This window comes from Ictidomys tridecemlineatus, chromosome 14 (assembly GCF_052094955.1).
Source record: "Ictidomys tridecemlineatus isolate mIctTri1 chromosome 14, mIctTri1.hap1, whole genome shotgun sequence".
Taxonomy (NCBI): Eukaryota; Metazoa; Chordata; class Mammalia; order Rodentia; family Sciuridae; genus Ictidomys; species Ictidomys tridecemlineatus.
Window position 1 is genome coordinate 33,984,537 of NC_135490.1, and position 12,462 is coordinate 33,996,998.

At 37.6% G+C, this 12,462-nt stretch overlaps 1 protein-coding gene across 1 annotated transcript in view; it reads right to left on the reverse strand.

The window, feature by feature from the left end:
* Cenpu (centromere protein U) overlaps positions 1-12,462 on the reverse strand; it is a 42,303-nt gene that overhangs the window by 2,957 nt on the left and 26,884 nt on the right. The window contains exons 8-11 of the mRNA XM_005329255.5: positions 9,119-9,227; positions 2,191-2,269; positions 1,525-1,572; positions 688-749 (exon numbers count right to left, since the gene is read on the reverse strand). Of these exons, the coding sequence (XP_005329312.1) occupies positions 688-749; positions 1,525-1,572; positions 2,191-2,269; positions 9,119-9,227 (298 nt within the window). The remainder of the gene's footprint in view (positions 1-687; positions 750-1,524; positions 1,573-2,190; positions 2,270-9,118; positions 9,228-12,462) is intronic.

Here is a 12,462-nt window from a genome sequence, read left to right on the forward strand (position 1 = left end):
ACTGGGCTACATCCCCAGCCCTCTCTATTTTAAAACTCCTTAAAAGCAGAGAGCATAGCTGATTCTGCTTTACTCAAGCCTCCAGCTCAGTCCTGGCCTCAGAAGAGCAGCAGAAAATGTGTGATCCTGTATTCTGAACCAGCCTGGGGGACTGCCTTGGCCTGCAAAGCCTGTGAGGTTCTTCTGGCCCAACAGTATGGATTTACACAAGTGCCGCTCCAGGGTATACACTTCTGTGGTAACAAAGAACACTTAATGTGTGTTAGCCATTATGAAGCACTTTTCTAGAGATTCACTCAATTCCTACAACACGCTAAGGTACAGGTGGTATTATTATGCCCACACAAAAAAGATGAAACTGAGACACTGGGAAGGTAAGTAACTTGTCCAGCACTACACAGCCAGTAAATGGCACAAACTGGATTCAAACCTAGAAGTCTAATTCTAAAGCCTATGCATTAAACCTCTTAAGCAGGCTGTCTTGGGCCAGAGCTGAGAGAGATTGGGAAATAGAGCAGTGCTGAATTCTCTCGTGCTAATGGGTTCTGCAACTAGGCAACATAACCTGCCTTTTTTGACCATGTGAGCTCAAAGATAACCTGGTGCTTTTAATATGACACTCTACCAAATGACACACTGTACTACTGTCCTTTAAACTTCTCAACCAGGATTTTGGTATTATCTTACCGAAGAAGTTCATCTTGGACTTCAATGAGACGCTGCCTTTTCCTTTCAATATCAGAAGTCATCTAAGTAATTCAATAATTTGTTAAATTAATGTAAACATTTAAACAGTGCCACATACATCGTGCCAGGTACTGGAAGAGCAGCAGGAAACAGACTAGGTGTGGCTTAGTGGGCAGTTTTTAGGTTACTGGAGTGTGCCCTTAGGAAACTGTAGGAACCCAGTCCCCTGCTTGCTCTCTTGTGCTCGATGGCATGATGTTGTGTGGTTTTGCTCTGTCACACACTCTCACCATCATGTGCTGCCTCGCCACGGGCCCCAAACCAACAGGTCAACTAGTCATGGACTGGAACCTCCAAAACTATGAGCCCAAATTAATCTAAGTTGATTATCTTAGGTATTTCACTATAGTGATAGAAGGATGACTAACATAGATCCCCATTATTTACCTTGCATAACATTTCTCTAACTTAACCACAAGATCAACCAAATAAGACTAAAAAAGATAAAAAATTGTATACGAACTCCAAAATTTATACAAATTTTTAAAAAAGTCTTATCTTTACTTAACTCTATATTTGTCAGTATTATTTGACTATATATATTTTTTTGGATACCGGGGATTGAACTGAGGGACACTTGGCCACTGAGCCATATCCCCAACCCTACTTTGTATTTCATTTAGAGACAAGGTCTCATTGAGTTGCTTAGGGCCGCACTTGCTGAGGGTGGCTTTGGACTCGCAATCTTCCTGCCTCAGCGTCCTGAGCTGCTGGGATTACAGGTGTGTGCCACTGTACCCGGCTTGTTTGTATAATTCTAATCACATAGTGATTTACCTTAGCATTCTTCCTTTTCAGATTTTTCAACATCTGGGCTTCTTTAAGCTATACAAAACAAAAAATAAGCAGATGAATTTTTCCAAAGTTAAATGTTACAGAGTGTTATGGTTTCGATATGAGGTGTCCCCCTAAACCTCTGGTTAATACAGAATAGTCAGAGGTTAGATTGAAATGAAATGATTGGATTTTGAGAATGGTCCATCCTGGTTTGAATAACTAGGTGGCACCTCTAGACAGATGGGGCATGGCTGGAAGGGTTCATCTTCCCTGCAGCCCCCTGCTATCCCCCTTTCCTCTGCTACCCTGCGGCCATGAAGGGAGCAGGCCCTGCACTTCCCTCATGCTGTTCTGCCTCACCTGGGCTCAGAGCAGAGGAGTCAGCCATGGATGATGAACTAAGACCTCTGAAACCATAAGCCCCAAATAAACTTTCCCTCCTCTCAGTTGTTCTTGTCAGGTATTTTGGTTACAGCAAAACAAAGCTGAATGAAACAGTTTCTTATGTAGTTTATAGTAAAATTTTTAGTTTAAAAATAGCATGTAAAATGTGGGTAGCTCTAATGCACTGTTATCCTATTGACAATAAGTGCAAGCTTTTCTAAACAATGTGCTGCCCCAGCATTAAAAAATTTTAGAGAAACAAATTCATGTCAGTAAGCTTACCATTCTGATGAGTTCTTCTTTAATATTAAAAGAAAATTTGTTGATGGCTTCCTTACAAATTTTAGATTCTACTCTTTGTCTGTAAAGGAGTCAAAGGGAAAAAAAATCAAACTAGGTATTAAAGATTTTGAAAGGTGTGCTTCATTTGCTTAATGTATAAATACACAATGTGACATACACTACTGTACATATCTAAGACGACAATATTCAACCTGTAGCCCTTTCTCAGACTCAAAAAACAAAACTGGAAACGTTTTAGCAGGAAATTTCCCCCCCACCCTAAACCTTCTGGTGCAGGTCATTTAATTCCCTGGAATAAGCCAAGTCCACAGTGATACCAAGTAATGTAGAAATCCTTAAAGCAAATCTTGGCTTTTTCCTACTACCTGATCCATTGACTAGCAGACTTTATTCTGGGCAGCCACAAGTTATCTGCCAGTGCCTCAGAAACTAGAGAGCTGACCCAAAGAAAGAGGTTCGGGCCCCTGCCACCAGGGAGAAGAGATGTGGTGGCCATGCTCTTGTTCCCCAGGTGGGCACACTCTTGGCTGGAAAGGAGACACATGTGACTGTGTTCCAGCAGCAGTAGACACTCTGCTAGGTCTCTGGCCCATTAATTTGTTGTCATCTTACTGTTGGGTCCTAAGAGTTCTTAGTATACTTTGAATAACAGTCCTTATCAGATATCTTTTGCAAATATCTTCACCTATTCTGTGGCTTATCTTTTCTTTCTTGAAAGTGTTTTACATGGAGGAAAAAGTTATTGAGGTTTGGCTTATCAATTCTTTCTTTCGTGGATAGTGCTTTTGGTATTATTAATTTATTTTCAAATCCAAGGTCATCATTTTTTTCTTCTCCTGTTCTAAGAGTTTTATAGTTTTGCATTTTATACTTGGGTTTATAATTCATTTTGAGTTAATATTGTTAAGCATATAAGGTCTTTGTCTAGATTCTTTTTTTCCTTCTTTTTTTATGTGGACACCCTACGGTTTCAGCACAATTTGTTGAAAAGACTTTTGTATCCATTTTATTGTCTTTCCTCCTTTTTCAAAGTCAGTTGACTACATTTCCGTGGGTGTGTTTCTGGGCTCTGTATTCAGTTCCACTAATTTATCCATTACTTTACCAATGCCACGTTGTCTTGTCTATAGATTTATGGTAAATTTGTTGTCAGGTAGTATTAGTCCTCCAACTTTTGTCTTCCATCTTGATTTGGCTGTTCTCTGTTTTTTGCCTCTCTATTATAAACTTCAGAATCAGATTATTGATATCCACAAAATAACTTTCTGGGTTTTTTAATGAACTTGACATCTTAACAATATCAAACTTCTCTATCCATAAACATGAAATCTCTCTCCATTTATGCAGTTCTTCCTTAATTTCTTTAATCAGAATTTTGTAGTTTTCTTCCTACATATTTCTACATAGTTTGTGAGATTTATGCCTAAGTATTTTTTTGGGGGGGATTGCTAATGTAAATGGTCTTGTGTTTTTAATTTAAAATTCCATTTGCTTTGGATAGTACACAGAAAAATAGCCAAATGTTGAATACTAACCATGTATCCTGCAACCCCGTAGTAATCAATTTCTAGTCCCAAAAGGGTTTTTTGGTCTGTTCTCTCACATTTTCTACATAGATGATCGTATGATTGTGTCATCTGAGAACAAAGACAGTTTCACTTCTTTCCCAATCTGTATACTTTTTCTTTTCTAATTATCTAGGACTTCCAGTGTGATGCTGAAAAAGAATGGTGAGACGGGCTAGCCTTTCCTAGTTCCTGGTCTTGGTGGGAAAATTTCTAGTTCCTTATCGTTCAGTACGATGTTAGCCAAGGGTTGTTTTTTTTTGTTTTGTAGATATTCTTTATCTAAAGTTAAAGAATAGAGTGATGTATTCCTAATTTTACCAATAGTTTTTATCATGACATGGTTACTGGATTTTTATCAAATGCTTTTCCTGAATCTATTAATATGATCACGTTAACTTTTCTAAACATAATTTTCTAAAGTTGAATTAACTTTGCATACCTACTTGGTGATGGTGTTTAATTCTTTTTCATACATTGTTAAATTCAATTTACTAACATTTTGTTAGTGAATATTTCCATCTATTTTCATGAGATAATGGTTTTTTTTTTTTTTTAATGTCTGTGATTTGGGTAGTAGGTGATGCTGGCCATACAGAATGAGTTAGGAAGTATTCCTTTTACTTTTATCTTCTGAAATATTGAAGAGAAATATCTAATTTCTTCCTTAAAAATGTGGTGAAATTCACCAGTGAGTCCATTTGGGTTTAGTGATATCTGTTTGGGGGGAGTTGCTACTGATTCAGTTTTTTAAAATACTGACCTATTCACATCACCTATTTTTTCTTTTGTGTGTACTGTCAGATTGTGTCTTTCAAAGAATTTGAGGACTTCATCTAGGTTATCAAATTTGTAGCCATACAGTTGTTCATAGTTTTCCTTTATTATCCATCTACTATTCATGCAGTTTACTATAGTGATGACCCCTCTTTCATTTCTGACAATAGTAATTTGTGTTCTCTTTTTTTCTCTTAGCCTGGTTAGAGGCTTATTGATCTATTCTGATTTTCTCAAAGAATGGGTTTTTGATGTTGATTTTCTCTATTCTCTATTTTAAACTTCATCGCTTTCTACTCTGATTTTTATTCTTTTCTTCTAAAGATTAACTTTGGCTTTAATTTGCTTCTTTTTCCTAATTTCCTAAAGTGAAATGTTAGATGATTGAGGCATTGATTTGTTGCATCCCTCAAACTTTGATTAGTTGTAGTTTCATTTTCGCTCAGTTCATAATATTTTAAAATTTCTCTTATGATTTCTTCTTTGACTAGTATGTCTGTTCTTTAGAAGTGTGTTGTATAATCTCCCAACATCTTGAGATTTTTCCAGCCATCTTTCTGGTATTGATTTCTAATTTGTGGTCTGTGAGCAGAATATGATTTCTATATCACTCTGGTAAAGTGTGTTATAGAATGTGGTCTATCTTGGTGAATGTTTCATGTGTGTTTAATAAATATATGAATTCTTCTGTTGTTAGATGAAGTAGTTTACAGATTCCCATTGCAGGTTAAACATCCTTATCCAAAATCTGAAATGCTCTAGTAACTGACATTGAGTAGATATAACACTAGATGTAAGTTATAGATTTCAGAGCATTTCAGATGTCCAATTTTCAGGTTAGGGATGTTCAACCATAAAGCATATGCAAATATTCCCAATTTAAAAATGCTGATATATGAAACACTTAATGTTCCAAGCATTTCAGATAAAGGATATCCAACCTGTACATTGTTTTTAATCTAACATTTCTTTTTTATTCTTCCTTAGAATTTATGTCTCTGCTTATGTTGCCCATCTTCTCCAACAAAGATGTACAAATGGTCATCAAGTATATGAAAAGATGCTACACAATTCTAACCACAAGGAAAATACAAATCAATGCCATTTACATCCACTGGGTTAACTATTATAAAAACACATCAACAAAGACCTAAAAAACAGATGTTGGTGAGAATGTGGAGAATTTACGGAAGACATAAAATAATGGAATGGCATCCCATGCTTATAGATTGGAAGACAAAATATTGCTAATATGTCCAGACTACCTAAAACAATCCATAGATTCAACATAATCCTTAGCATAATACCAACAACATTTTTTGCATAAATAGAATATCCTAAAATTAAAAGGATTCCCAAAGTAGCCAAAACAATCTTAAGAAAAACAGCTGGGACCTCATACTTTCTGATTTCAAAACATACTACAAATTTACAGTAATCAAAACATAATGGTAGTGGCAGAATGACAGACACAGACCAACAGAACAGGATGTAGAACCCAGAAATAAACCCTCACGTATCTTGAGAGTTTATGATCTTTGACAGGGTGCCAAGGTTACACAATAGGCAATAATAATTTCTTCCAACAATGGTGCTGGAAAAAGTGGATCCACATGCAAAAGAATGAAGTTGGACCCTTACTTTATACCATATACAAAAATCAACTCAAGTATATTATAAGTACTAAATGGAACAACCTGAAATTTATAATACTCCTAAGGAGAAAGCTTCATGACGCTCAATTTAGCAATGATTTCTAGCATATGACATCAAAAAACATGAGGAATAAAAGCAAGAATAGACAAACGAGTCTACATCAAACTTAAAAAACTTCTGCACATCAAAGGAAACAATCAAGGAAATGAAAAAAGGCAACCCACAGAATGAAAGGAAATAATGGACAAAGTATTTGAATATACATTTCTCTAAAGAAGGTCTGTGAATGGCCACCTTACAGAAGGGAAAATGTTCACCCACATTAACCATGAGGGAAATGCAAATGGAAACCACAATTTTATACCCATCAGGAAGGCAATTATATGTGTATGAAACTGGTGTTAGCAAGAATGTGGAGAATTGGAATTCTTGTGCACTGATGATGGAAATGTAAAATGGTGTATTTCTGTGGAAAACAGTATGGTAGTTCCTCAAACACAGAATTACCATAGAGTCTTCTGGATATAGACACAACAGAACTGAAAGCAGGGACACAGATATTTGTACACCAAAGTTCATGGCATTATTCACAATAGTCAAAAGGTGAGAATACATGTGTACTGGTGAATGAATGGATAAAGAAAATGTGAAATACATATGCTGAAATATTATTCAATCTTAAAAAGGAAGTATATTCTGACACATGCTACGTCATGGAAGAGCCTCTAAAACATTAAAATAAGCCAACTTCAACAAAATAAAACAAAAACACTGTATGACTCCACTTAAATGAGTAGTCAAATTTACAAAGCAAGTGGAATGTCATTGCTGGGGAGGAGAGAGAAATGAGTTGTTTAAAGGGTGCAGAATTTCAGTTTTGCAAACTAAGTTTTAGAGATGTGTTATCGTATGGTTAACACTACTGTATACTTAAAAATGGTTGATGATACATTGTTATGTGTTTTTACCTCAATATAAAAATACTTCTATAATCCACAACTATCAATAGTTATAATACAAAATAGTATTCCAAATATGATTTCACTAGTGATGGAAAGAATGCAAAAGAATGAAAAGCATCATGGACCAAAAGTCTTCAGAGGGGGGTCAGGGCAGAGATCTGAAAGCAAGGGGACAAGGCAAAGAATAGTGGAACATGGATGCCTTTGGGAGCCACTATCATCTCTAGAGCACTATTGAGAATTTCTCCAGTCTACTCCATGCTGGAGCTGCAGAGAGTAACCTGCCAAGCTTTACCTGATTTTTCCCCACAGCAACTTTTAGTACTGTTAATAAGCTCTGCTAAATCTAAGATTATGTCATTGGCATTGGGGTCCCACGTTGTGGCTCATGGGGAAGTCCCTCTTTGGGTAGAAGTCTAGCTTTCCTAGACATTTGCATGCATTGCTTGGGCTGAATGGCAACCTTCTTTCTGAAGGCACATGTTAGGTGTCATGGTTTAGATATGAGGTATCCCCCAAAAGCTGATGTGTGAGACAGTGCAAGAAAGCTTAGAGATGAAATGACTGGGTTATGAGATCCTTAACCTAATCAGCATGTTACTTCGCTTGAATGGATTAATTGGGTGGTAAGGATTAAGGTGTGGGTGGAGGTAGGTCTCTGGAGGAATGCCTTTGGGGCATATATTTTGTCCTGGGTGAGCAGACTCCTCCCTCTGCTTCCTTGTGTCATGTCCTGCGCTGCTTTCCTCCACCACACTCTTGTGCCCCGATTTTCTTTCTGCCTTACCTCAGGCCCACAGCAGAAGAACCAACCATCTATGGATTGAGACCTCTTAAACTGTAAGCCCCTCTATGTTGCTCTGGTTGGGTCTTTTTGGTCACAGTGATGAAAAAGCTGACTAAAACAGTGGCCAAAAATCCCCCAGGGCAGTGTGGGACTAAGTCAGTCCTGGGGCAGAACTGAGGGATATCCCTGGTTTAAACACAGAGGGGTTCAGAGAAGTTCCTCTGTTCTTGTTATTTCTTCTTTCCTTCCACGCCTGTGTCCTCCCCGGCACTCTGTGTTGTAGTCTGTGCCTTCTGCTTCAAGCCTCCTCGTCTCCTGAGCTGCCAGTTCTCTTTTCTTCCTCTGAATCCACACCCCATCCTCTGACCTCACTGCTGTCCTCCCAGTCACTACTCTGAGAGGCCAGTGATGTTCTCAGGGGTAGCTGGCTGAACCACATCTCAGGCTCACTCTGCCAGTTTGCATTTTTTTGGTGGTGCTGGGGACTGAACCCAGGGCCTTGTGGAGTCAAGCACTCTACCAACTGAGCTATATCCCCAGCTCCTGCAGTTTTGATAATATCTTTTTTTTTTTTAACCTCAAGGACTTCAGGAAAGAAAAGGAAGAAAACAACAACTACAACAATGAAAAACAAGAATAAAACTAGGGCCTGTTCTTGTAACGTCTGGAGAAAACACAGGTGGAGAATGACTTTATGTAGCTGTTTCTTCACTGTCTCCCACCAACCCCCTCAGGCTGGAGAATTGACAATCAAAGGGCTGTTGACTCTTGATGCTGTTTCTCTCTGGCACAGGGTGAAGTCCTGACCTGATGGGCTATTCTGCACCATGACTGAGGGCTCATGTACCTCCAAACCTTTCACTCATGAGAGCTGACAGACCACAGAGGGCAACAAACTCAAAGGCTAAATCAACAACATAGGGGGAATGCACTATTTCAAAATGGAACACATCTTAGATAAGAGAGTCCATAGGAAATATATTTTAGACAACATGCTTCAATAGTTTGAAATTAGCCTAATAAATATATGTGTAATAGATATAAAAATATCTATAGTGCAATGATAGTGAAAACACTACATATCAAAAAATGGTGCGATGAGCAGAAGAATGCTTCAGGGGAAATTCATCAAGCATACATCACAACATCAGAAGACTTACTTATATTCTACAATGGTTTTCTCAAATGCAGACAAAACAATATCCAATTCCATGATGTCTCTGGTCTTCCTCCCTTCTAGACACCAAATATGCACACTTTCGGAAGTATCTAGAATATTAAGATAAGTCAATTTAATACACTGATTTTTCATAATTTGGCTTTAGGTCAAAGGTTCTGAAAATAAAAATAGTCCTAGAAAATTGCTAGAGACCTATCACCAAAGAATCTGGGAGAAGCCATACTTCTTCCCATCCAGGCACAGTCCCACAAACCCATCTAAGCTCTCACTCTTACTACTGTCCACCTGGTTCTCCCATTTTGGGGGGTAGGGGAGTAGGGGGATTGAACTCAGGGGCACTTGACCACTGAGCCACATCCTCAGCCCTATTTTGTATTTTATTTGGAGACAGGGTCTCACTGAGTTGCTTAGGGTCTCCCCATTGCTTAGGCTGGCTTTGAACTCACCATCCTCCTGCCTCAGCCTCCCGAGCTGCTGGGATTATAGGCATGTGCCACCACACCTAGTTCAGTTCTCCTATTTTTGCACAAGTAATCAAAAGCATTGCTGCCTTTAATTACCTTGCTGGACTTTTATTGAATAGTCTGCTATTATTTAACAACACAACTGGTGATAAACATCTCTCAGTTGTATTTTCTAAATTTTAATTATCTGATAAGCCATGTAGAATACATCAAGACTACTGAACACATTAATTTAAAAATTTGTAACATAGTAATATGCTGGACTAGGAATCTGAAAACCTAGGTTCTCATTTGAGCTTCTTTCTTACTAGTCTTGACACCTTAGCAAATATTTAACCACCCAGGGCCCAGTTTCCTCAATAGTGAAACTGAAGAAATGAAACATGTTCTACCAACCAGGTGTGGTGGCACATGCCTATAATCCCAGTAACTTCAGAAGTTGAGGCAAAAGGGTATCAAGTTCAAGGTGAGGATGGAGTTGAGTGGTGGAGTTCAACTTCAATTCCACAAAAATAAGTTCTGGCTTTTGTTGTGACATTGACTCAAGTAAGAAAATACCTATGAGTACATTTACAAAAGCTATAAATTACTATGCATTTGTAAGGTATTATTATCAGTTAATTTTTGAATAAATATCCAAATTTTTTGTATACTGTTAACAAACCAATGGAAACCAGTGACAGGATCGTTCTTTTTCCATAATTACTTCCTTATTTAATACTGCAAAGCTGATGGCATATGGATTCACACTGACCTGAGTCCAATGCTTGACCGACATGGATTAATAACAGCCACAAATTCTTTGCCACTTTTTCCCATTTCCCTTCCTTGATGACTGGCTTGATCAATAGGACATGATGGAGTGATACAGTACCACTTCCAAGGCCAGGTCTTAAAAAGATCTGCAGCTTCTACTTTTTCCCTCCTTATATGCTCCCTTTTGGAAGTCAACCATCATGTGAAATTCTGACTGCCAAACAACAGGAAAGCCCAAGCTAGCCACATGGAGAAAAAAAAAAAAAAAAAAAATCACATGCGGTAACTAACTCCATGCACCACACACATGAATGGAGCCTACTCAGACTTCTACTCAGCCCAGTCACCAAATGAAGGTAGCAAATTAGAACTGCCCAAAGTAAAACTGTGAGGTGATCAAATGGTGGTGGTTATGATTCTATTGGCAACCTTCTGTAAAGTGCCAAATAGTAACTACTGTTGGCTTTATGAGCCAATTACTCAGCCCTACCATTGTAGCATGAATGTGTTCAAATGAATGAATCTGGCTATGTCCCGATAAAAGTTTATTTTCAACAAAAGGCAAGGGTCATATTTGGACTGTAGACTGTAGTTTTTTGACTATTATTTTAAATAACAAGTGTGGGGTACTTTGTTATGCATTAATAGATGCCTGAAACACTGGCTGATCCCAGTTAAGGTATGCAAGCTCAGACAAGTATTTTGACCTACGTCTCAATTTGTTTATCTGTAAAAATGGGGAAAACAATAGCATCTGTCCCCCATAGGTTTATTATGAGGACTGGAGTAAGGATGATATTAAACACTCAGTGTAATGACTAGCACACAGTAAATATTCTGTTGTTTCATTGCTATTAATTTACAAATTAGAAACAGGAATTAGTAAAAGGTACACTGTTAAGGCTTCTAGACTAGAGCCACAATGCAACTCAGCCCAATTCAGCCACTATCCCAATTCCCAAATCCTTGCTCAGTTAAGCTCAACTTACTAGGATCTTTGGATAAACCAATAATCTATCAAAAGTAGTCTGGCTAGGTGCAGTGACACACAAGCCTGTAATCCCAGCAGTTTGGGAAGCTGAGACAGGAGGATCATGAGGTCAAAGCCAGCTTCAGCAAAAGGTGAGGTGCTAAGGAACTCAGTGAGACCCTGTCTTTAAATAAAATACAAAATAGGGCTGAGGGTGTTGCTCAGTGGCCAAATGCCCAAGTTCAATCTCTTGTACCAAAAAACAAAAACAAACAAAAACAAAAACAAAAGAAGTCTGGTTTTTCTAAATTAAGTAATACTAAGTATTTTATTAATAGTCCAAATAAAAATCTTCCTTAAGCTCTTAATAGCTTAATAGATTTTTAAAGTTTAATTCAGAACCATTATATGCAGCCTGTCCACCTTATTTTTTGGGGGGGAGGGGTATCAGGGATTGAACCCAGGGGTGTTTAACCACTGAACCATTATGAGATATTTTATATACACAAAAACATTTATGTATGTTTGATGTAAAGATGAATAATAAAAGGAATACTCATAGGCCCACTGTACAACTTAATAAAGAGAACATTAATAAGATATTAGGCATCCTGTGTACCCTCCACTTGTATCCCCTGCCACATACTATTCTGCATTTTGCATTTATCTTATTAGTTGATTCTATAGTACATGAATATAATCCTAAACAATATAGTTCAGTTTTGCATGTTTTTGATGTTTTCATATTTATGTTGATGGACCAAAAAATATTTTACTTTGTATTTCATTCTGGTAGAAAATATACCATGACTTATCCATAATTTCTACTGTGATAGGTTTTGCTGGCATAAAAAATAATGTCAGAACACTAAAATACACATTTTTTGGACAGGTGTAAGGACTGCTAATAAATGCAGCCACAAGCAACTATAGGTTTTGTTTGGCCTCATTTTCAACATCACCAGAGTTGTCCAGGTGATTGTAAAAAAAATTTTATCTTTTTATACCTGCAATTAAAGATTTCCACTGATGGTAATCTCCATTATATATGAAATTGAGACTAAAATATTTGCCAGTCTAGTAGGTGCGACAAGGTGGCTCACTGTAGTAGTAACTTAGATTTCTATGATTAGT